This window comes from Manis pentadactyla, chromosome 4, assembly GCF_030020395.1.
Source record: "Manis pentadactyla isolate mManPen7 chromosome 4, mManPen7.hap1, whole genome shotgun sequence".
Taxonomy (NCBI): Eukaryota; Metazoa; Chordata; class Mammalia; order Pholidota; family Manidae; genus Manis; species Manis pentadactyla.
In genome coordinates, this window is record NC_080022.1 from 7,280,726 (window position 1) to 7,306,680 (window position 25,955).

The window sequence follows — 25,955 nt, forward strand, 5'->3', positions numbered from 1 at the left end:
TTTACATTCCCACCAGCAGTGTAGGAGGGTTCCCCTTTCTCTGCATCCTCGCCAGCATTTGTTGTTCCTTGTCTTTTGGATGTTGGCCATCCTAATTGGTGTGAGATGATATCTCATTGTAGTTTTAATTTGTATTTCCCTGATAATTAGCGATATAGAGCACTTTTTCATGTGCCTTTGGCCATCTGAATTTCTTCTTTGGAGAAATGTCTGTTTATATCCTCTGCGGGTTATTTGTTTTTTGGGTGTTGAGGGGTGTGAGTTCTTTATATAATTTGGATGTTAACCCCTTGTCAAATATGTCATTTATGAATATTTTCTCCCATGCTGTAAGATGCCTTTTTGTTCTGCTGATGGTGTCCTTTGCTGTACAGAAGGTTTTTAGTTTGATGTAGTCTCATTTGTTCATTTTTGCTTTTGTTTCCCTTGTCTGAGGAGATGTCAGGGAAAAGTTACTCATGTTTATATTCAAGAGGTTTTTGCCTATGTTTTCTTCTAAGAGTTTGTGGTCTGTAATAGTGAAATTTAATTTCTCATTGCCGGCATGAGTCTTGCAGAAGTTTTAATAAACAGGTACATGTTAAAACCTGCTGTCAGGAATGGGTAAATGTTTTGTAATGTTTTCCGATGCAGAGAGCCATGAAAGGTGGCTAGTTTACTTTCTTGGTACGCTGGGAGAGCTAATCTTTTATCCACTTGGTAGTTGTTTCAGCTACAAATGGTAACTGAAGTTTTGTTTTTTCAAACATGAGCATCTCATTTTCCTCTCAGCAACATTGGTATGTATTTTTTAAAGTACATATGAATGCCTGGGTAAACTTTTTGTTTTTGTAGAAAGGTATTCCTCGGGCTAAAGTAATTAAAAAATTTTTATGAACAATATGACTTTAAAAACATTGATGAGAAGCAGTATGGAGGTTCCTCAAAAAACTCAAAATAGAAACACCATTTGACCCAGGAATTCCACTCCTAGGAATTTACCCTAAGAATGCAGCAGCCCAATTTGAAAAAGACAGATGCACCCCTATCTGTATCGCAGCACTATTTACAATAGCCAAGAAATGGAAGCGACCTAAAGTGTCCATCAGTAGATGAATGCATAAAGAAGATGTGGTACATATACACAATGGAATATTATTCAGCCATAAGAAGAAAACAAAGCCTACCATTTGCAACAACATGGATGGAGCTAGAGGGTATTATTCTCAGTGAAATAAGCCAGGCGGAGAAAGACAAGTACCAAATGATTTCACTCATATGTGGATATATAAGAACAAAGAAAAACTGAAGGAACAAAACAGCAGCAGACTCACAGAACCCAAGAATGGACTAACAGTTACCAAAGGGAAAGGGACTGGGGAGGGTGGGTGGGAAGGGAGGGATAAGGGGGCATTATGATTAGCATGCATAATGTGGGGCGGGCATGGGGAGGGCTGTGCAACACAGAGAAGGCAAGTAGTGATTCTACAACATATGCTGATGGACAAAGACTGCACTGGGGTTTGTGGGGGGAACTTGGTGATGGGGGGAGTCTAGTAAACATAGTGTTCCTCATGTAAGTGTAGATTAATGATACCAAAATAAAAATTAAAAAAAAACTGATGAGAAATAATCTATTCCCATGCTTATAGCTGTGGTTCACTATACTGAATGCTCTATGACATGGGTGAGGACAATGTCAAAGACAAGGCTTATTTTTCCCAAACTATCACAGATAATGTGTTTAATCAATAAATGAATTGATCTATATTTAAATACATGGCTTAGATTCATCTATTTGCATGTTTTCAACATTTTATTATAAAAATTTTAAGCTTACAGCAAAGTTGAAAGATTTTGCAGGGAGTACCTATATACCCACCATCTAGATTCCACCATTAACATCTTACTGTATTTGCTTTATCACACATCTGTCTGTGTCTCTATGTTTAATGTGTCTTATTTTTGGCACATTTCAAGGATTTTTCTGGATTATCATGGAAACTAATTTGTATTTGGGAACCAGCTTGGAGAAAGAGAAGCACTGTTTTATGTATTAGATGTAGTGCTATTACTGACCTCATAATATGTATTTATAAAGTATGATTTCTTGTTAATATTCCTATGACTTTAATACTATATTAACGTTTAGTGTATGTAATCTTAGGAATGAGAAATTAGTCGCTACCATGATATGAATGACAGTTGTGTTGTTTACAAATAGCTTTAAAGTTACTTCACATGTATCTTCATCTTCCCTGTCTGCCCTGGTTAGGAGTGGCCCACCGAAGCCAGAGCAGTGAAGGAGTCAGTTCTCTCAGCAGCTCGCCCTCCAATAGCCTTGAAACACAATCTCAGTCTCTCTCACGTTCCCAGAGCATGGATATCGATGGAGTCTCTTGTGAAAAAAGGTAAAATAAGCCAATTTTCCAAGAAGCTGTTTAATTAATGCAAAGGGATGGATTCAGTATCTTTAGTCTCTAGTACAGTGGTCTCCAGTGCCAGCCCAGAGGTCCATATCCGTCCTTAGCAAACTAGAACTAAACGTATTAAATTTAAATTCTTTGTATTACTCTGAAATGTTGTTTATCTTTTTTTTTTTTTTTTGGTTTTGGTATTGAAATGCCTTTTATGAAATAGTGGTGTAGGTGGTAAAAAAGGTTTTTATTTTTTTACCATCTTCATTTTGTAAGTACAAAATTGGCAGGCATATGCCAGTCCCTAAAAATTTCTTCAGTTTTACTAATCAGTGAAATATTAAAGTTTGAAATGGTACAGATAGGGAAGCCCAAGACCATAGAGGCTCCACAGGATCAGGGAGTCTTAGAGCAGAGCCTTCCTGTGCCAGAAGAGTGCTGTGCATGGGTGATAGAGTGGCGAGGTGTTGCTTTAGTCCTTGGGCAAGCCCGGCCCTCCAGGACTTGTGTTCTCTGCCCTCAGGCAGCCCTTCTGTTTATGTCAGTGGACCAGACAAGTATCATTTTCTATGTGTGTTATGCTGTGAGAAAGGTCGAGAAGCACTGGTATAGAGCTTTAGCACTTGGTGGGGTAGGGGTGAGGAGCCACACGAGAGATGACCCCACAGTAGGCAAAAATTCAGGAAAAACTACATTCTCAGGGAAAACAGCAAGTAGGAAAAAATAAACCCCATAGAGTAAAAACAATTGTGCTCTTATTACCTTGCTCTGAGTGGATGTGTTTTTGAAAAATCAAGTCAACTGTGTGAATCCATGGCCAGTAGGTGTCTTTCTTCAATATGGGTTAGCACCTAGAATTTACACTATTGGTGTAGTCTGAAAAACCTCAAGCTAAGAACTGTCAGTGGACTCAGGCCTATAGTACCTTTAGGCATCTCGCAGAAGCAAACATAAATCATCCAGATCTTCAGAGAATTTCCTTAGAAAATTTTCCAAGAAATAATGAGCTCAAAGACGGAAATCACATAACACACTAGGAAAAAGTTATCATGAATCAGTCAGTAGAATCAGTAGCAATGAAATTTTCCATGTAGAGATTTTGGGTTTTAGAACTATCAGATACAGAATACAAAATATATATTTTTTATTTTGGTATCATTAATCTACAATTACATGAGGAACATTATGTTTACTAGACTCCCCCCTTCACCAAGTCCTCCCACAAACCCCATTACAGTCACTGTCCATCAGCGTAGTAAGATTCTGTAGAATCACTTGTCTTCTCTGTGTTGCACAGCCCTCCCCATGCCTCCCCCAACATTATACATGCTAATCGTAATGCTCCCATTCTTTTACCCCCTCTTACCCCTCCCTTCCCACCCATCCTCCCCAGTCCCTTTCCCTTTGGTAACTGTTAGTCCATTCTTGGGTTCTGTGATTCTGCTGCTGTTTTGTTCCTTCAGTTTTTCCTTTGTTCTTATACTCCACATATGAGTGAAATCATTTGGTACTTATCTTTCTGCGACTGGCTTATTTCACTGAGCATAATACCTTCTAGCTCCATCCATGTTGTTGCAAATGGTAGGATTTGTTCTTCTTATGGCTGAATAATATTCCATTGTGTATATGTACCACATCTTCTTTATGCATTCATCTACTGATGGACACTTTAGGTCGCTTCCATTTCTTGGCTATTGTAAATAGTGCTGCGATACAGATAGGGGTGCATCTGTCTTTTTCAAATTGGGCTGCTGCATTCTTAGGGTAAATTCCTAGGAGTGGAATTCCTGGGTCAAATGGTGTTTCTATTTTTAGTTTTTTGAGGAGCCTCCATACTGCTTTCCACAATGGTTGAACTAATTTACATTCCCACCAGCAGTGCAGGAGGGTTCCCCTTTCTCCACAACCTCGCCAACATTTGTTGTTTGTCTTTTGGATGGTGGTGATCCTTACTGGTGTGAGGTGATATCTCATTGTGGTTTTAATTTGCATTTCTCTGATGACTAGTGATGTGGAGCATCTTTTCATGTGTCTGTTGGCCATCTGAATTTCTTCTCTGGAGAAGTGTCTGTTCAGATTCTCTACCCATTTTTTAATTGGATTATTTGCTTTTTGTTTGTTGTGGTGCATGAGCTCTTTATATGTTTTGGATGTCAACCCTTTATCGGATCTGTCATTTATGAATATGTTCTCCCATACTGCAGGATGCCTTTTTGTTCTATTGATGGTGTCCTTTGCTTTACAGAAGCTTTTCAGCTTGATATAGTCCCACTTGTTCATTTTTGCTTTTGTTTCCCTTGCCAAAATAAATATTTTAACTAAAAAGGGGAATGAAAACATGTTTAAGGGGTGACTATCAAAACAACTAAGCACATTTGAAAAAAAACATAGAATTTCTAGAAATGAAAAGATAATTCAAATAGAAAACTTGATGTGTTAAACCAGTGGATTAGACACACCTAAAGAGAGATTTAACAAATGGATTGATAGAGCTGAGAGCCTTCCAACAGTGCACCACAAAGGGATAAAGACATAAAAAATAAAGAAGATATTTAGAGTTACAGAGGATACAGATCCAATATATAATTAAAAAATTAAAAGGAAATAATGGAAAGACTTAGAGAGATTCCCACACATACACCCTTATTCTATGTTTTTTTTCTTTTTCTGGTTTGCATGCCATTATCAAAAAGATAAATGGCCGAGAATTGTTTGATAGTTCATAAATGATATGAAACCTCAGATTCAGGGAGCCCAGCAATTCACCAGCAGGTTAAACAAAGAGAAATTCATATCTAGACATTTAATAGTAAAATTGCAGAACACCAAGGACAAAGGCCTTTCAATTAAGCAGCCAGAGAGATTATCTACAAAGGGCAACAGATATCTTAATGATGGAAGCCAGAGGACGGCAAGATGATAGTGTTAAATGCTGAAAGAAACTGTCCATTGGGAACTGTATGCTCTTGTGGAACTGTATTTTAAGAGCAAGTTTGAAGTAAAGACATTTATAGATTTAAAAAACAAATAAAAACAACCTGGTATCTGCCACCAGAAGACCCCAACGAACTGTCGGTCTGTCTATCTATCTGTCTGTCTGTCTGTCTATCTATCTATTTGTTTGTTAATTAATTAATTAATTATCATTAATCTACAATTACATGAGGAACATTATGTTTACTAGGTTCCCCCCTTCACCAAGTCCCCCCCACAACCCCCTTCAGAGTCACTGTCCATCTGCTTAGTGAGATGCTGTAGAATCACTACTTGTCTTCTCTGTGTTGCACAGCCCTCCCCGTGCCGCTCCCCCCCACATTCCCAGCTTTTTTTTTTAAGCTTTTTTTTTTTAATTGATACAGTCTTATTTTAGTTTCAGGTATACAACACAGTGGTTCAGCGGTTCCCCATATTATTAAATCCTTATCCCCACTAGTATAGCTACTATCTGTCAACATAGAAAGATGTTACAGAATCATTGGCTATATTCTCCATGCTGTACTACTCCTATCCCTGTGAGCAGCCTACATTGTGATTGAGAATTTTTGTGCCTGTTTTCCCCCATTCCCCTTCCCTCTTACCCATTCCCACCCCTCCCCCATAGTACCACCAGTCCTTTCTCAGTGTCTGTGAGTCTACTGCTGTTTTGTTCCTTCTGTTTTGTTTTGTTTTTATATTCCACAAATAAGTGAAATCATATGTTATTTGTAGAAGACCCCAACTTTTTACCAGTGTAGTTTAAGAATAAGGAAAATGATCTCAGGACTAAGATCTGAGGTGCAAGAAGGAAAGATGAGTAAAGAAAACAAATGTGGTAAATCTATAAATGAACATTGATGGTGTAAAACAGTAATAATAGTGTTTAAAATAATACTGGGCAAGAGAAGTAAAAAAAATCATATCTGTTTAGTGTGCTGGACAGCAGTAGCCGGTCAACCAGAAGAGGGGTGATTAGAGCTCTAAGATACTTATACACTCGGGAGAGGTCTAGAGATACTGGCCAGTGTTCAGATTTTGAGTTAAGAATCCTTGATGAAATTTCAAGGGTAATCACTGAAAAAATAGAACAAAAGTATATCTTCCAAACCAGTAAAGGGAAAATAAGGAGCATGAATGAGGGTATGGGGGAATTTAAACCAAAGAAAGGCAAGAAAGAAACACAGCTTTTTAAAAAAGAGACAAACAACACAAAATACAGTGGTTAATATAAATGAAAATATGCTAGTAATCACAAGGTATCAAGTGAAAGGCGTGAGTTGAATTGAAAACAAAAGAGAATCAGGCATACCTGAAACATTAACTTAGAGAAAGGTTGAAAGTAAAAGAATGGGACAAGATACATCAGGTCAATACTAAACAAAAGGAAATTGAGGCTAACAGATTAATAACTTAGACTTGAAGGCACTAAGTATTACTAGATATATATATATATATATATATATATATATATATATATATACTATCTGATGATAAATGTTTAGTTTACCAGTAGGATATACCAGTTTCTAATGTATCTGCACTTAGTACTAAGTACTACAACGGCAACATGTAATAAAGCAAAGACTGCTAGAACTAGAAGAAACTGGACATAGATAATCATGATGAGAGATCTTTAACTCATCTCTTTCATCTATGGATAAATGAAAGAGAATAAACATCTGTAAGCATACAGACAGAGGAAACAACACAGCTAACAAGAGTGATCTGATTGAAAGATTCAGAGTTTTGTACTCTACAGTCGTAGATTACACATTCTTTTCTAATACTCAGTGACCACAAAGTTTCAGGAGTTGGAATCATAACAGGTCATGTTTTCTGACTACATTAGGTTAAATAATTAATAGATGGGGGAAAATAAACTTGAAAAAACCCTCATACATTTGTGTATTTTAAAAACAGGATGCTTCTAAATACAGATCAAAGAAGAACTCTCACTGGAAATTTAAAAGCATATAGAACTGAACAATAATAGCAAATATATCATGATGTGCATCTTACAGCTAAAGTGGCCCTTAAAAGGCAACATAAAGCTATAATATATTAAGGAGGAGAAAAGGAAAGAGAATATAAATAAATATTGATAATAAAAACCCTTTTCTTGGATTACTCTTCTAAATATGTGCATAGCTAACCACCTTCATATTTTTTTTGCCCATTGGCATTTCTCAAGGAGGCTCTTCCCATTTAAAATGGAAGCCCCTGCACTCTCAATTGCCTTTTCCCTGCTTAAAAAAAATTTTTTTTCAAAGCATTTCTCATTATGCTGTGTGCTTTGTTTATATATTATGTTTATTGTTTATCATTTTTCTTTTTCTAACTAGAATGTAAGCTCCATGATGCAGAGATTTTTTTTGTCTCTCTAGTTCATTGACATCTCAGGCACCTACAGCAGTGCCTGCATGGAACAGTCCTCAGTGACACTGATTATTGAAAAAGAGAACTCCATGAAAAATGTAAATATGCAAAATGCAAATAATTCTGAAAATCTGGATGAAAATCAAATTCCTAGAAAAACATAATTCTCCAAAAATTGACTGTAGAGACTGAATAATAAAAAACTATGAAATAATTTGAGTCAGTACTTTAAATTTTTCCTAAGAAAGCACCTTGCTCATATGATTTTATAAGTAATTCCATCATTCCAATTGTATACAACTTTCCCAGATAATTAAAAAAACAGGAAACCCTTACTAACTCAGTTTGTGAGGCTAATATGATTTTAATATCAAAACCAAGTAAGAATAACATGAAGGAAATTTTGTGGCATTCATAAAGAAATTTGCAAAAATTGTAAGATAGTTGACAAATCAAATACTGCAACACATAAAAAAATAGCTATGGTTACGGTGGGCTAGTATAGAAGTGACTGGGAGGGTTATAAGAGGGTTTTTGGGTGCTGGTAACACTATTTCTTGATGTGTGTGCTTATTACATTAGTATATTTCTTTTGTGAAGCTTTATTCAGCCAAACATATGATCATCTACACATTTCTGTACAGATGTTTCAATTAAAAATGTTAATATAACATGATCAACTTGGGTTTATCTCAGGAATGCAAGGATCGAACATTAGAAAATATAAATATCATTCACCACATTATATATTAAAGAGAAAAGCCATAAAATCTAGGTAGTGGCAAAAGTTTGATAAAATTCAACATTGAGTCATGATAGAAATGTTAGCAAAGGGGAAACAGAAAGATGCATCCTTAAATTGACAGTATGGCAGAGACAGAGTTCACCAAATAACCCGAATCTCCCCTGCATATCCCCTTCCCTTTGCAGTTAGATTGGGGCCAGGTGACTAGTTCTGTCCAGTAGACTGTGAGTGGAAGTGACAGGAGTCACCTTGAGGTGAAGGCAGTTGAGCCGATGTTCCTCCTCCATCCCTCTCTTCTCTTGCTCCAGTGACCTTGGAGGCTGTGTATTGCAGATGGCATAGATTAAAGATGGAGTAAGGATGCTTCACTCTCATCAGACTTTGCGTAAGCAAGAAATAAACCCTTATAGTGTTAAGCCTCTAAGATTTCAGAGTGTATGTGTTACCACAGCATAGCCTATCTTATTCTGACTGATATAAAGGATGTCTATTAAAAAACTACAGCAATTCTCATATTCAATGGTGAGAAATTAGAAACACTCTCTTTAAAATCAGTAATAAAATGAGGATGACTTCTATCTCTGCTCCTATTCAACATGGGGATTCCACCCAGTGCAGGGAAACAAAGGCTGGAGTAGAAGAAACAAAACAGTTATGATTTGGAGATGAAATGATTATCTACCTAGTAAACCCTATGTGTAAGTGAACAGGTTGCTTCTAAGAGGTCTGTATCTAGAATCAGTTACATTACTGTGTACTAGCAACAAAAAAGTGAGGAAATTTAATTTTTAAAAAGGTACCATTTAGAATTCATTAAAAGATACATGGTACCAAGGCATATAGTTTGCAAAAGAAGTGAAAGACTTAACAGAGAAAATGATAAATATTTGTTGAAAGAACTTAAAGAAGCCTAAATACTTGGAGAGAGATTCCTTGTCCATGGATAGGCTCAATAACATAATAATGTCATTTCTCCCCAATGTGATCTCTACAGTCAGTGAAATTCTAGTCAAAATCCAGCAGGATTTTTAAGGAACCTCTCAGGCTGATTCTTAAGTATGTGTAGAAGAGCAAAGGGCCAAGAATGGCCAGCACTCCTTGAAGTAGAAGAAAAAGGTGGAGGACTGGCCTAGCAGATGTCACGGCTTTGAAGGTTTAGTAAGACAGTGTAGTATTGGCTCAGGGATGGACAGATTGTCTATGGGACAGAAATATGGCATTTATGGCACTCGGTCATATGACATGGATGATTTCATATTAGGGTAAAAAGGATGTTCTTTTTAATAAATGATGCTGGGACAATTATATACTTAATGTGGAGAAAAATAATATATGTAACTTAACCAGATTTTGGAATCAGGCTCTGATTGATTGCGTATCATTGAAAAATACTAAATATAGAAAACCTGCTCTAATTATATAAATATATATATATATATATATATATATATATTTGAAACTTAGCCTAAGAAAATAACTTGGGAAACACATTTCCAGCAAGGATGATAGACAGAATGCTTATATCCTAATACATGAAGAACTCTTACACATTATTAAGAAAAAATATGAACCTTTGTTATTTTGCTTTCTTGACTGATTTTGACAGATACTTTAAAACTTTTCCTTCACCAGCGGCTATGGTACTGGGTTTATAAAAGGTAAAGACTTACTTGTTTTTTGTACTTGAAGCATGTCCCAGGTGGATGTGGATTCGGGAATTGAAAACATGGAGGTTGATGAAAATGATCGAAGAGAAAAAAGGAGCCTCAGCGATAAGGTTGGTAAGAGATGAAGCCCTTGCTTCTGTTTTTGGTACAGGTAATATAGATAAACACCATGTCTTCTCCTGTATCTTTGAGTCTGTCAGTCTGTCTGGCCGCCCCAACTCATCAAATCCTCTTTAGGTGATTGCCTTTTTCTTGCGAGGAAAAATGGGTAGGCCAGATTGCCCTTCTTAATGGAAATATAACTCGGTCCTTTTATGTGATGAAATGCTTCAGTGATCTTTGTTTCAGATCCATGTTTTTAACCAGTAGATTTGTAATAGAAGTTAATCTAGAGCTAATCTGAATTTTTTCTATTGGTCTTTTGCTTAAGCAAGGAGGCTCTCTCATCTTTGGTAATACATTCTGAGGAAACTGACTGGGAATTGAAACAAGAAATGTGGAATCCAGGAGCTAGTAAAAGCTTTTTGAAAACTAATTCCTGTGTTTAGAAAAAAGTTTTTTGTTTTGTTGTGTTGTGTTTTTTTCTGGTGTCAGGTATAGAACTGGTATACCTTAGGTAACTGTATCACTTTCTCTTCAGTAAATTATTAGTGTTCAGCAACACATGATGATTATTAGAAGTTGGACTATAAGTTTTCTAGTGGTGCAATGTCTTACTTTATGTAGTTCTTTAATGTTTACATAGTTCTTTCATATAATATTTTATCTGTGATGAAAAGTGATGAAAAATGTTAAATTCTGGGAAAATGAGTTATGTACCTAGAATGTTAACCTTTGGAATTCAGAAAAGTAAATAAACAATAATACGTACATCTTCCATCACATTTCTTCCTTGGTGATTCCTGAAGACACTTGGTGTTCTGTCTTCCCACCATCTCCCCCCAACCATAGACAGTGTCGTGATCTCACGAGGCCTACATGTCGTAACACTGAAGTCATAGTAACAAGTTTGTTTTTCCCTAAATCTAATGGGTGAATAGTTTTATGCATTCCTTAAATGTCCTTATTAATAAATTATCTAAATCAGAATTAATCATTTATTTTGAAGTCCTAACTCATACTTCCTACTACTTGAAATTAACCCCCAAATCTTTTTCCTCACAAGGAGCCTTCATCGGGTTCTGAAGTGTCTGAAGAACAGGCCTTACAGCTGGTCTGTAAGATCTTCCGTGTTTCCTGGAAGGACCGGGACAGAGATGTCATCTTCCTTTCTTCTCTTTCTGCACAGTTTAAGCAGAACCCAAAAGAAGGTAGGAATCTAGCTCAGTTATCTTATTTCAGAGAACGGAAGATGGAACATCTTTTGTCCTTTTGTATTCTTGCTTTCGGGGTTGTATTTTTATCACAGGGTATGTCTCGAGGAGGGTACTGCTGTTTGTCCACTTCCCACTGATCTTATTGATCATTTCTTTTCTTTCATGATCTATCTTAAAAGAAAACTATGCAAATAAGTGAATGGTCTCCATTGTCTCAGAGTTGAAGTTTTTTTTCCTTTGCAATAAGAAGCTCCTTACAGCATTAGCGCCTCTTACAAAGCAAGAATATACCGGGTAGGCTCCAGGGATCCTGAGAGGCATTCCAGATCGCCTCCCCATGCTTTAAATGCCTACCAGGTCCTGGGTAGTCAGTCTACCTGATTACATTGCTTGGCAAGCTAGAACATAGTGATACTGCACTGTGTGTCCAGGGTTCTTTTGTAAGAGGCTACACTGAACCACGCTTGAAACTCTTAGCAAGAGACCAGCCTGACAAGGCACTGTTGCCTTTCCTTCCAGAAGTCATGCAATACAGAAGAGGCAGGGAGGTGCCCTGGCGTCTTCTGCTTTTCACCCTAATGGCAGGGATTTTTGTCTGTTCTGCTCACTGATGTGCAGGGCTTTCCTGTATACACTTCACCCAGTTTCCCTTACTGTTAACTTCTTATGTAACCGTGGCATATTTGTCCAACTGAGATATTACTATTAATTAAACTGCAAACTTTATGTGGATTTCACCAGATTGCTGCTTATGTCTTTTTACTGTTCCAGAGTCCACCCAGGATGATAACATTGAACCTCTCAGGTTCAGTTTGGCTTATTCAAGGACTGTGTATATGAAAAACCATGTATTACCCCTTCTTCATTCTGCTTTCCAACAGTGTTCTCGGATTTTAAGGACTTGATTGGCCAGATTCTAATGGAAGTGCTAATGATGTCCACTCAGACTAGAGATGAAAACCCATTTGCCAGTCTGACAGCCACATCACAGCCAATTGCAGCGGCAGCTCGGTCACCAGACAGAAATCTCATGCTCAGTACTGGCTCCAATCCAGGAACAAGCCCCATGTTCTGTGTGGGTTCCTTCGGCGCCAGCTCTTTGTCTAGGTCAGTGTCGTTCTTGTTGCACATCGAATTGGTGGTAGGAGAGCCCTGGTGTATGTAAGAGAAGGGAACGGTCATCCACAGGCCGGTGTCATGCAGACTATGGGAGGTGCCATGTTTGTGGGGATGGGTTCAGTCACTGCAGGAGGTCCTGTCTTTCCAGATTGGTCTCTTTGCCTTTCCATGGTTAGGGTGTTGGTAAATTAAATTTTAGAAACAAATGACTGGTATATGTACATTATTCTTTGGAAAGCAGGCTTGTCATATTGTTAGTATATAGCCTCTAATCGGTACAGCAATTAGACTGTAATTATTTAGATGAGTGTCTGAAAGATTGTGTACTGGAATGCTTAGACATATGAAATGTAATCATACTGTTCTTGAAAAGCTTGACATTTTCCATTTAGTTGTTTATCTCAAGTTTTCTTCAATTTCTTTCCTCCCTTCCTCAACTAATTTAGCCTTTATGAAACTAGTCCAGCCCCCAGAACGAGTCTCTGGAGCCCTGGGCCAGTGACGAGTCCCTCCTTTGTCTCTCCTTCCCGTGCGGCCGGCCTGGCGGCTGCGCCTCCCGTTTCCCTCGGCCCTCACGGTGCAGCTTCGGGGACCGCTGCTGGAAGCCAGCTCTCATCTCCGCGGTACCGCCCCTACACCATCACCCACCCCTGGGGCGCCTCTCCTGCTCCCACCCCACGGCCCTCTGGGACCGCCACTCTGTCTGGCTCCCCCAGTCTCCCTGCCCTGGCTGGCAGCCCTCCAGCAGTGCCTGCCAGCTCTTCCAGACAGAGACCCACCAGCACGGGGCCGCCTTTGCTGTCCGCCTCACCCAGTGCCTTGAGCAGACGGCCCCCCTCCCTAAGGATGGCTCCTAGGTATTTATTCAGCAGGAGAGTTGGGTGTGTGTTTGTAGCGTAGGGAAAGTGGATTAACCCTGTTTGGAAGAAGTGTTGTGTGGCACTGACCTCAGTGACATGTAGTCCCTGTTTTGGGTTATTTAACACATGTGTCTAACTAGTTTGGTGGGCTTGTGCCCAGAGTTCATGCTTCTGCCAGGCTTTGATAACATCAGAAAGTGTGGGTGCTCCAGTGTGAGTCCCTTTTTTCCTTTCTTCCTCTCACTCTTCTTCCTGTACAAAAAAAAAGGTGTAACTTAATTTTTCTGAATCTAGTTCACATGTCATTCCTCATTACAAATTAGTCTCAGAGACTGTGGGCAGTATGAGAGCTGGGGCTCACAGGGGCACTTTTCAACTTCCTGTTCTATTGCCAGTCACAGAGGAAATACAGTCAGACTAAGGGGTTGTGGGAGCAAATCTGGGCCTGGTGTCCCTTACCTCTAGTCACTGGGGCTGAGCCAGTGTTTGTGCCTTGACACCTGGATTTCAGCCTCTTACAAAGAAGCAGTATCAGCATTCCATTAGTCCCGGGCCCCACCCCCAAACGTCCCTGTGCATTCCTGTAGTTTAGGAGAATGGTTTTCTGCATGTCAGTAGACAAAGCTAGGAGCGTAAGATTGAAGTAAAAAGGAGCAGCGATTGCAAAAGCTTCCCCCTCCTGTTTCTCCTTCGTTTCCTGATGACCTTTCTTGCTTCTGTTGTGGTAGTATGTACGACAGTCCTTTCTCCTTCCTCTTCCTCGCACTCTCTGAGGACAGTAGTGATGAAGATGAAGAAGAAGATGATGATGGTGGTGATGATGAAGGTGGTGGTGGTGGTGATGAGTTTTCTTGTGTCCAGTTTGGGTCCAGGTACCAGAGGAATGGAGTCTTATCCCTGCATGTGCATAGGTGCTGAGGAACTAACTTCTGTGAGCCCTGATCGGGAGTGTGCTCTGACTGTAAACAGGATAGGGTCACACCAGGCAGCCTTTAGAATCAAGATGTGAGAAACTTGCATGAACTAAAAAGTCTCAGGACCTTATCATGGGGTGAAGTGGCACATAGGAAAATTTTCGTAGTTGTTACCTGGTAATTTTGGAGGAAGGCTTAACATATAATCATTTGTCCAAAACAACGAACAACAGATTAAAATCAGTCATCATTGGGTTTACCCACCCTAAGGTCTAAAACGAGGAACCCTTCATTCATCTAGTGTGAGGGTGTTCTTGTGAGCGACCAGGTGTGAGCCCCGTGTGCCCCGTGAGGCATGCTTTCTTACATACAGTTGCACGGTTTGCCGCTGTTTAGGAGCGGCAGAGGGGCGGAGACGTGCACCCCCTGCTGCAGCCCCAGCTCAGTCCGGGGAGCCTGTTGAAGAGCATGTGGGGCTGTACTCTGTGGCGCAGCTGTGATTCCGCTTTCACTTCTAACCTTGAATTTCACTAATGACCTTGCCCTTCGTGAAGCTAGACCCTATTTGTTTAAGACAGCGTCTGGTATGGCAGCAGAGGCTGGAACAAGGTTCGTGGTGCTGCTGACTGTCCACCCCTGAAAACCAGCTGAAAAAGACTACTTGGTTTTCTAGGTGACTTTGAGCAAGAAAATACCATAGCACCTTCTTTCCAAAACCTCTGACTCATTGTCTTAAAATTTTGCTCTTAAGTTGAGGTTTCCTGTGGACTCCTTTGGTGTTTGTGTCCAGCACTGTTCAGAACGAACTGCAGTCTATAGGTGGAGCCGGCAGTGGGGAGTGAGGTGCGCTTCGGGGGGTCTGACAGGGTTCCGAAGAATGGTTAGAGAGCATATGCAGAGGCTGAGGAGTGTTGGTGTGAGGTTCAGCATTGATTTCAGGAGGGCTGATACTTGTATTGGGTTGAACATTATGTCACCATTTCTCAAGTAAATTTCCCAAAGGTAGAAGTGTCTTTTTCATGTAGATAAAATCCTGTTGGGGTGATGAGGGGGTGAAGACTTGATAGTACAGGTGAATGTTGAAACCACTGTGTTGTTTATGTGAAACCATCATAAGATTGTACATCCACGACACGTTAATAAAAAAAAAATCCTGTTGTGTGATTATAGTAGAGCAGCAGGCATCCCCTTTTTTAGGAATCAGTTTCCATACGTGATACAGGAATCAACTTCCATACATGATACCTGTTTTACTGTAAATTATTTGTGGGAGAAAGGTTCTCTCTCCCCAGCCTGTTTAGTTCCAGCTTTTTCTAACAAAGATACCAGGTTGTGTGCTGCTTTCGCTAACTCCTCTCTTTCTAGAATTGTAACTTCCTACCCTTGTCTCAGATCTAGATTCCATACCTACATGCAGAAATCACCTGCTGTTGGAGTAATGATTCCTGCTGCCGGCCCTCACAGAGCTCTCTGCACATGTGATCCCTTTAGCCTCCTGGTGGCACACGTGTCACTGCAAGGAAACCGCAGTACAGGGAGGCCAGTGTAACCAGTGCGTGGTAGAGCCCGCGGCAGAACTCAGGTCCGTACGGCGCCTCATGCCACCCTGGCTTTCCCAGTTGTGCCTGACAGGACTTGTGTTCTCTTTCCTTACAAGTTATTTTGCTCCCTGCGGGTTAGTCATCTATTCTGTTCCTTGGCAAGGAGTGTCAACATTTTACTCCTTAATTACAAAATTCCATCCAGTTGGCTGGTCCTTTGCTGGCTGTTTTTCGAGACTTACAGATCTGAAGAGATATCAAAAGCAATGTATGAGGATGAGTAAAAGTACCTAACTGATTAAACAAAATGGAAAGGAGCTCACGAATGCGACTGGGGTCAGAACCAGGAAGAGGCAACCAACACACCTGGTTAATGTGAGCAATCAGAGAATAAACAGCTGTTTTCCTCCCCCCTTTCTAATTGATGTTCCCAGAATTTCATTTACTTTGAAGTAAGCAGTTCAAACACCGGTTGCCTGCCTGGTAAGATTAATGGCATAGGAGAAAGAATCAGCAGTGTTGTGTCTGTTTCCCCTCTGCTTTGCTCAGTAGAGTTGAGGTGCTTGTTGTAAGACGTTTTGAAAGTAGTTGGGACATACATTCATGTTAATTGTTTATGGTGGTGCTGATTAGGATTAATTTGAGAAAGGTGAAATATTCCTCTGTTTTGTTATCCTGAAAAAAGCTGTATGAATTATAAGGAACTACTTTTTGCAGGAGTGGAAATGAGTGAAGAGAGATTATCTTGTGATAAAGATAACATAGGAGTTACTCTTGAGGAAAATTTTTCTAATTATTTCCTAGGAGATTGATGACTAAAGACATTTGTTTTTAACCGCTTAGCTGTTTCAGTGAAGGAGGTCAAATCTTGAATGTCATGAACCTGTGAGTAAAAAAAGGGAAAAATAGCAAACAGTGAAAAACACTGGAATTTATTTCCTATTTCTACTTGTCACTACTTGGAGATGAAACACAGAAGTAATTGAAAAGAAACCTTTCCACTCTGTCTCCAAAACCCTCTGGTGATTCCCTTCTCACACATACTGGAACCCAAAGGCCCCCCAAGGCCTGCGAGCCGCTGCCTCTCACACGCACACATACACACACTCATCCCCTCCCCCAGCCTGTATCCTGTCGCCCGTACACTTGACCCTGTTCTTGAGCTCACTCAGTATATTTCCTCCTGCCTCAGGCCTTCGCCCTTGTTTCCTCTTTTTGGACAGCTGTCCCCCACATAGCTGCATGGCCCACTCCCCAGACTCCCTCAGGTCTATGTTACCCGTGCCCTGTATCAGGCGGTGTTCTCTGACCCCGTTGTGTTAAGCATTGTATAAAACACACATGCACACTTACTGCCCCTTTCTGCCCCCATATTCTGCTTTTATTTTTCTTCACAGCATTTCTGCCTTACTTGTTTTTGACTGTCTCCCCCTCTAGAATGTAATTGCCATACGAAGAAGGTCTTGATCTGTCTGATTCAGTGTGCTACCCCCAAGAGCCGCAACAGTGCCTGAAATTCAGAAGGCACACTTTTTTCAGTGAATTTACATTGCTTAACCCTGCACACCCCTGACTTTGCCTTACATTGAGAAAACACAAATTTCCAAAGTCTGCATTAAAAAAAATGAGTAAATAGGAGGGTGATTATCCCCATTATAGAAGAAGTGAAACTGCAATGGAATCCCTTTAAGGAACAGGTTTTCTTGGTGCACCGAAAGTGGGACTCATTTTGCACAGATCTGATGCATGTGTAAATCCCCAGGCATCTGTTCATTGTGCTTTCAGGATTCAGCTATATTTCTGTTACATGAAGTAATTACATTTTTAAATTGGACTATTGATGTAGTTATCAAAAAGTGGTTCACATACTCTCCCAGAGGGAAATAATACCTTTTTAGCTACTGGTAGGACTTAAATATGACAAACTTGCAATATTAAATCCATGTCCCAGTTGTAAAAGCATCATGAATTCTGTAACAACCTTTTTAGGGGAAAAAAATGAAATGTTTAAAAATTTTTAATAAAAGTATTTACTGATAGCACAAATTTATGCATATAAATTCTACACCGCTTTCTTCCTCAGCATCATATTCAAGAACCTAAAGATCCTTGTAAGTCAGTTTTGACCATTTAGACTTAGGCAAGTAATGTTGAGACTGGCCACTTTTTATACTTGTGATCGTCATTTAGCACCTTTAGGATTGATCTTACCATTTTGAAATATATTGACAAATACTGGGGTTTACTCTACATTTCCTATTTGGTTAAACTTTTGTCCCCTTTTTTTTTTCTTTCTTTTCTCCTGAAAGTCAACTGGAAGTGTTGCTTGGTGCTTGACAGATGATCACCAAAATACACCGACCTTATTTAGCTTCAAAAATTCTCTTATATATTCTGACATGCCAGGCTTCTAAATACATTAACACTCTCCATGTCTTAGTGAAATATTTGCAAAGATACTTCAGTTGACTTCGAAGTGTTCAATTTATGTTTTCTCATTTCCTCTCCATTTTGTAATTCCTGGCCTCTTCCTATCTTCGTGCATCTCATCACACAATAATAAGGTGATGACTCTTTGTATCTTTTGTGTATAACAGATCAATTTGCCAGTCATATCAGATATGATATGTGACCTGTGACCTGGTGGTTGATCTAAACTTTAATTTCCTCACAACCAACCCTTGTGATACTGTTTGGCTTTCGTTTCAGAGCACAGTTGTTACTAATCATAACAATGCTTCACAGTGTATCCTTATATTTTACAAAGCACTTCCCCATGATCTCATTTAAGCTTTGCTACAGATGACATGAGGTTCTAGGTTCAGGTAACAAATAAACAGTAGGGCTGGGAGAGAAACTAAGTTCAGATGCTTCCAGTGCAAGATTTTTGTTTTGTTTGTTTTTACTATACTATTCGACTTTCTGCTGGAAGTTTCAGAAATGTTTGTGTTGGTACCAAATATTTTAATGTTTCCTTCTAATTGGACAGTTTTCCAAGCTCTAGTCCTGTAAATAATGGATGAAGGCTTCTGAGCTCTATGCTGCAGGTCATGGGAGGAGGAGTATTTTGCCAGTCCCTTATAACTTCACTCCTAAAGAGTGAATATACGATGGCATATAGTTCGGCTTTAACCTATGAGTCTGCCTGAGCGAGGCTGGCCAGTTTGGTTTAAGGATGCATGATGTCCCTTTAAATGCCTAGTGTGCAGTGGCAGTTCTTTGTCCTCCTGGTTTTGTAAGTTGTCATTCTCAATGAGATAAGATGTTGGGGCTCTGGTCAGACTCTCTTCTTAGGTCAATATCTTTACTAAAATTACAGTTAGACTCGGAGCGGGCGCCACGAGCAGCCCGCTCGACCCTTGGCCGCATGGGTGTATGCGCTTCATCACGGGTGCGGGCTTCCTAACAGGCTTTCTGCTGCAGAAATGCAAACTCTGTCAAAAATAACTCACTGAGATGAGAGAAGAATCATCAGGGTTTTTTTTGTTTTTTTTTTTTTTCTCCAAAGTTTGGGAGCCTCTGGTGGGGCAAGTACTTGGGATTCCTACAGTGACCATTTCACCATTGAGACCTGCAAGGAGACAGATATGCTGAACTACCTCATTGAGTGTTTTGACCGAGTTGGAATAGAGGAAAAAAAAGCACCAAAGGTAATATGAAATAAATTCACTTATAAACACTCACAAGAACCTGGTTATTTTTTTATAAATAGACATTTTCTCCCCCAAAAGGAGGAAAAAAGTTTTTCATTTATTTATTAAATTATTCCATCAGTAAAGTGGTTATTGAGCACCTGCTATGTGCCAGCCGCTGTACTAGGAGCTCAGGGTATTTCAGTGAAGAAAGCAGATGCAGAGCCTTGCCTTCCTGGAGCCCCCATCCTGGTGGAAGGAAGGAACGACAGGAACAGTTGCCACTGGCCGCCCGGGGCTCACACGCCCTGATCATTTCTGGTGGTCTGCCGCAGTCATCACAGTCCACATCGTGGAGTGCCTGCAGACTGCCGTACACTTCCAGGTCCCCCTTAGCTAACTAAATTCCCACCGTTGTTCAGTTGGTCCCGTGTATTCCGGTGTAGATAGGTATTGTTTTCTTTAGTGTATGAGTAAGCAAATGAACTTCAGGGACATTACATCATTGTCTAGAATCACATGAAAAGTTGCAAAACTGGTTGAAACTCAGGAGCTACATACACTTTTTCTATTTTATGCTTGCTTACTTCATTATTATCTCATTCATTCCTATTTCATTTTCTGGTTCTGGTTTTCCCGTACAAACTAATCCTGCTGTCCACATGTTAGTTTCAGATTCTTTGGGGTTTGTTACGCTAATCTTAGCTAAAGCAAAGAAGTGGGCACGTGTCTGAGATTCCCGAGGGTCACCTCTCCCTCCCACTTCTTCCTTCTCTGACTGTAGATTTCAGTTGGAGGCAGTATACTTGGATAATAGAGTCATTCAAGTTTGTTCATTTTGAATAAAAGAAGAGAAAAGCATGCCATTTCCAAGGGATTGATCTCTTTGACTCTTGTCAGTTTTCAACGGTATGGGATTATTTTGTTTGTCTTTGTCATCCTGACCTCCACCTTTCTTTTTAGATGTGCAGCCAGCCAGCAGTCAGCCAGCTTCTGAGCAACATCCGCTCGCAGTGCATATCCCACACTGCGTTAGTACTACAGGGTTCCCTCACACAGCCAAGGTATGTGCTGCGTGTTAGCAGGGAGAGGACCCTATCCATCAGCAGACATCAGACTGTCCAGCCGTTTCACACCACTTTGGATAACTCATTTCCTGACCTATAAAATGAAAGTGGTTGACTAGATGATCTGAGTTCCCTTTCGTTCTCTAAAGCACTATGAACATGAAATACTCTGCTGTGTGTGCCTTATTCATAGACCATTGTTGCAGTATGTTGACATCAAGGCAGGAAATTAGTAATTCAGTTTAAAATCAGCTGCTTGCAATCAGTCAAGAGATTTGAAAAGATGTGCAGATCATCAATTTCTGTTATTCAGTCAGTCATAAGTAACAGTGGTGGACTAGATAATTTGGGAATCACCCACCGAACTACATTAGTGTCTGTTTCTAAGAGTCCCACAAAGGTTTCTAGTTTGATGAAAAATATTTGTATATTTTAATTCTTTTATAACAAATATCTAAAGGGAAAATGATAGCATTACAACATTTATTCACTATGGATGTTCATAACCATATATTTTTGAAACTTGTCAAAAGGAAGGAAAATGATATACATGTGCTAGAACTTAAAAAATGTACTCAGGTTAAAATTTCTAGGAGTTTTTAAAAGTCCTCAGCCACTGCTAATCTCTTTCTTTCAGTTGGATGAGATAAACACGTGAGAGCCCTGGAATGCCTCGTTTGTTTTACTGCTTTATTTTAAAGGACTGTATGTAGGAAAAGATGGGTTCGTTGAAACTTTATATAGTCTCTCACTAGAAAGACCAAAAAATAAAAAGGGTGCTCTTCTATCTCAAGCTATTCCTTGTGTATAGTATTTGGGAGAGTTAAGTATGGCTCCCACTGGGCAGTTGCTGCTTCCTGCCTTTGTTCCGGGGTAATGAGTTGACTGACCACAGTCCCCGACTTTCATGGTTCCCAGGCCCACGCAGCAGCCGTCCTTCCTGGTGCCGTATATGCTGTGTAGGAACCTCCCATATGGCTTCATTCAAGAACTGGTGAGAACCACTCACCAGGATGAAGAAGTGTTCAAGCAGGTAAGGTTTTGTGAGCTTGCTGCAGAAACCTTGAGCCTAGGAGCTTCTGTGCCAAAGCTGATTTCTAAATACACCATATATTGAAAGCTCCCATTCCTGAGTTTGAACACGCATGTGTTAATCGCTCAGAGGGACCTTCCTGGGGTTCCCTCTGGAGGAAATCAGATTGACAGATACATTGTTCAAGTCGTGTGTCCTTCTCAACTAATCAGTCAAGCATTGGGTATTTTAAGCAGGGTCCCTACTAAGTGTTTTGGGAGATAAGAAGAAATAGAAGGCTTTGTACAAACTCTGATTTCAAGGAGTGTTTTAACACAAGAATACCAAGGGGTAGCCTAAGGCATGATGTGCATTTGCCAGATGAGTAGTGTTGAAATTAGTTCTCTAAGTTTAAGAAAGATTAGTAAATCAACCACCAAATCAGCTCATTGGCAGACTGCATACCGCATGGAATCTTTTGTCTTCTCAGCACTAAACTGGGAGTGTGTTTCATATCTTACTAATTACTGCATTTATTAAGTATTCATACTTTTAAAAATACCTCATTGTGGAAAGTCAAGTGAAAATGATTTAGTCTTAAAGGTTTCTTCTGGGTTGAATCCTTGATGTTACATTTTGATTGCTGTTTTATGGGCTGTGTTGTGAAGTAAACACTTTGCCACAGCAATGTTCACACAAGCTGCTGCCCTTGAAGAAAGGCTTCTTATGACATGTTCTTACTATTCACTGTATGATCTTTGTGAGTTTTTTTGTAACCAGAAAGAATAACAGAGGCAATAGCTATAATTGAAATGGTTCCTTTTAATCTGCTCTTATACCTAATATTATTCATAACTATAATTTTAATAGTTATTTGAATTTGAATTCTTGGGAATTGTGTTCTCAAAAGATTAGTTCGAGAAGAATCCAGGAGTAAAATCTTAGTGTTGTGTACTCTGTGTCTGGGGTTCATCAACTGCTTAGCTTATGATGTTCTTGTTGGCTTATAGAGTATTTATAGCAGCATAACGAGCTTTTCCTCTCTAGAAAGATAAGGGAACTTTGATGAAAGTAAGGAACTGTCTTGGAAGATGTAAAAAATATGCTAGATTATACATGGTAATGTGCATTAACTAGAATCCTTTTCCTATTCAAAAATATATCATCTGAGGAAGCTTTAACCATATAAAATAAGCCCAGTGATGGGCTGAAAAGGTATGTTAGGCCCCTTTTACTGATGAAGAAACTTACAGCAGGTTATGAAATAACCTCTTAAAAATTGTGGTGAAACTCACATAACATAAAATTAACTGCTTTAAAGTATACAGTTCAGAGGCGTTAAGTACATTCACAATGTCATGCAACCACCACAGAACTATTTTAAATCACGGACTTCTGATGTCTTCTCTTATGTATTTCCACATGTTTTATCTGGAGAAAAATGATGAATGAATGGAGTTGCTGAACTGAAAAACAGCGTTTTACCTTTTTGTCTTAAGAGTGTGGCAAATTTGTATAACTGAATATTTTGACTGAAGTTTCAGTCAGTGTTTGCTATGTTCGTAGATAAATAAAGAGCAGCTAGAATTTATCGTAGATAAATAAAGAGCAGCTAGAATTTAGGATTGGCGATCAGTCTTACCGTATCTTTCAAATCAGTGCTGGGGGGTGTTTATTTGAAAATAAGATAATTATTTAAAATATGTAAGTCACACAGTAGTATAATGTTTAACTATTTGAAAAATACTGTGCTTAGTAACACTTTGTCTATTATAAGTTGAACCCTACTTGCAAAAAGGATAACCCTCTTAGAATGAATAAATATATTTTACTTTATAACATCTTGCAATAATTTTTGAGATTTTTCTTGATGACTAGCTGTGAAATTTATTATTGGTGATTTTGGAACTTCTGTCTGCTTTTTCTTGATTGCAATTTTGTCGTTCCCCAGCCCCACACCTAAGCATTACCTCTCCATCTTAGCCATCTTATGAAAGCACCTTACTTCTACTCTGATCGTTTGAATTGCAAAAACTAGAATTATCTCTTCCAGAGCTGTGTTGATACCTAAAGACACCACCCAGGCACTTTGTAATCCAGAAGACCTTTTCCATATCCTGTGTTTCTTAAATGGCAGAGGTGTTCAATACAGTGGGCTGAAGTTAGCAGGAAAGGGAATTTTTCTGGTTGCCCAGTGGCTTTGTAGAACTCCCCTGTTTTCAGCTTGTTGCATTCAGATTGCCAGCTGTTGTTTACAGCTTCTGCTTAGTGGTGTTAGTCTTGAATCCCGACCAACTCTGTGTGTTGATCAGTGAGAGCATTGTGAAATTTGAAAATTAGCTGCGCTGAGCAAATCTTGCATATTGTTCATGCGCCCTGGTATTAATGTGAACTTGTAAAAATTAACTTGCCTGTCCTAAAGCTCTGGTATCAGGTTATTGTATTAATGATAGCATATATGGAGGTACATTCTATAAAGTTTTCCTTTTCCTTTTCAACATTTACCAGCTCTTTGCTCTATGTAATTAAAGTTCATAGAGTAATGATAATATCCATTATTGGTCTTTTTTCTTGTTCTCTTCAAAATAAACTGGAAAAGATGGCAAGACTTACATGGAAATAGCAACAAATAAATTCTTTAAATATTGATAGAGTTGAGAAAATCCTGGAACCTTCAGTCCAGTTTCTTTACAGATTATAGGTGCTTGGTATCCAAAACATACTTTGTACTGCAGTGTGCAGAGTTCAGTTGATTAGACAGAGCATGGATCCTGAAGGGTCCTGTAGCAGGCTTTACATTTGTGAGTCTCTGTTGAATCACTGGGAGTCCTACCAGCATATTAGAGTTCACCAAATCCTGTTACTTCTGGAGAATTCAGCTGCACTACTTTGTGAGTAGCCTTGTCAAAGGACCGAGCAACACTCCCTGGCAGGATTCTAGACTTGTTTATATACAAAACAGCTTCTCCTTGGGGAAGGGGTGGAAATGCCTGGACATTCAGATTCAGCACTTCATTTGACACGCCTCGAGTTCCTAAATTTTTAAACTTTATTTCTGATAATTTTTTTTTCTTTTTCTTGTAGATCTTTGTCCCCATTTTACAAGGCCTGGCTCTTGCTGCCAAAGAGTGCTCCCTCGATAGCGACTACTTTAAATACCCCCTCATGGTAAAACTTTGTCCTTTTTCTTTAACCCATTCAGTAGGTGTTTTTCTTCCAGATTATTTTAACACACACTTCTCTTTCAGGTCCATGATCAACCTGGTTTTCAAATTTAAAACATGAAATCACTGCGCTGGCCGTGCAGTGTTTGGTGCCCCCTGAGCTGCGTCAGTGGAGAGAGCTCGCAGCGCCGTCCACGTCCCACCCTAGGCAGAAGCAGGAGCTGCAGCCGTTACCCGTGCTCGGCCTCGCTGTGTAGCGTAGCTTATGAAAACAGTGATCATGGGTGGCATCCTTCTGATTGTCCTCAAAATGAGCATACTATATTTGGGATGATACCTTGTTAACCCAAAAAACCCCAAGACTATTCTAACTGCAAAGAGAAAGCCAGATTTATACTAAGAAAAGAAATATAATTTTATCTTAATGTAGTGACTTTCTGCGGAAGATCGCAGAGTAATTCTCTTACTCGTCTTCCCTGTTTCCTGAGGCCGTACACTTCACTTCTTGCTTTGTTTGGGAAACGGCAGATCTGCTCAGCTCCTGAAGACTCTTAGCACAAGCATGAATTGTGGATAGAACTTTCAGCTAGATTCTTAGTGAGGGCTTGACTGTTGTGAAAACACCTGAACCAGAAAGAAAATAAGAGACACTTTCCTTTTCTGAATTTGCTTCTTTGAAATTTTGGGGGAAAAAATATTTTCATTTTGAAAATATGAAGGGAAAATATCAAAATCTGAAATTAGTTGACTCTGTATAGGTTATACTGATATTTTTTTTACTGCGGTTGTCATTTTTACTCATTCTACTGACTTAATTCCATCTTACCATTGATTTTGTTACTTACTGGGGACCTGTTCTGTGCCAGACACTTGGGGGGGGATGCAGGTGCTAATTAGACAGGGTACCTCTCCACAAGCTCCTAATCTGCTGCAGAATTCAAGACCACAGTGACATAGCCAGAGAATTACACTGTGATAAGTGGTAACACAGAGGGCACATTTATCTATTTAAAAAAATCAAAACTGAGTTAAAAGGCCAAGACAGTTCTGGAAAATGAGAAATGGGAATTCTTTTAAAAATACCTTTGAATGGATTTATGTCAGGGCTCTGTCCCTTGTACGTGTCATCCAGGCTTTTAATAAAATTGTGTTATCTTTATGCATTGTTCT

At 39.4% G+C, this 25,955-nt stretch overlaps 1 protein-coding gene across 6 annotated transcripts in view; it reads left to right on the forward strand.

Annotated features, from left to right (window-relative positions):
- Window positions 1-25,955, forward strand: part of UBE4B (ubiquitination factor E4B) — a 136,881-nt gene that overhangs the window by 68,478 nt on the left and 42,448 nt on the right. For 3 of the 6 annotated variants that reach the window (XM_036925230.2, XM_036925229.2, XM_036925232.2), the window contains 10 exons: window positions 2,255-2,390; window positions 10,183-10,270; window positions 11,326-11,470; window positions 12,358-12,583; window positions 13,042-13,452; window positions 14,184-14,327; window positions 19,419-19,560; window positions 20,506-20,606; window positions 21,528-21,642; window positions 24,706-24,789. In XM_036925230.2, coding sequence (XP_036781125.1) covers window positions 2,255-2,390; window positions 10,183-10,270; window positions 11,326-11,470; window positions 12,358-12,583; window positions 13,042-13,452; window positions 14,184-14,327; window positions 19,419-19,560; window positions 20,506-20,606; window positions 21,528-21,642; window positions 24,706-24,789 — 1,592 coding nt within the window. Of the gene's footprint in view, window positions 1-2,254; window positions 2,391-8,801; window positions 8,879-10,182; window positions 10,271-11,325; window positions 11,471-12,357; window positions 12,584-13,041; window positions 13,453-14,183; window positions 14,328-19,418; window positions 19,561-20,505; window positions 20,607-21,527; window positions 21,643-24,705; window positions 24,790-25,955 lie in introns of those variants that run through there. The other 3 variants (XM_036925233.2, XM_036925231.2, XM_036925234.2) reach the window with 3 other exon arrangements.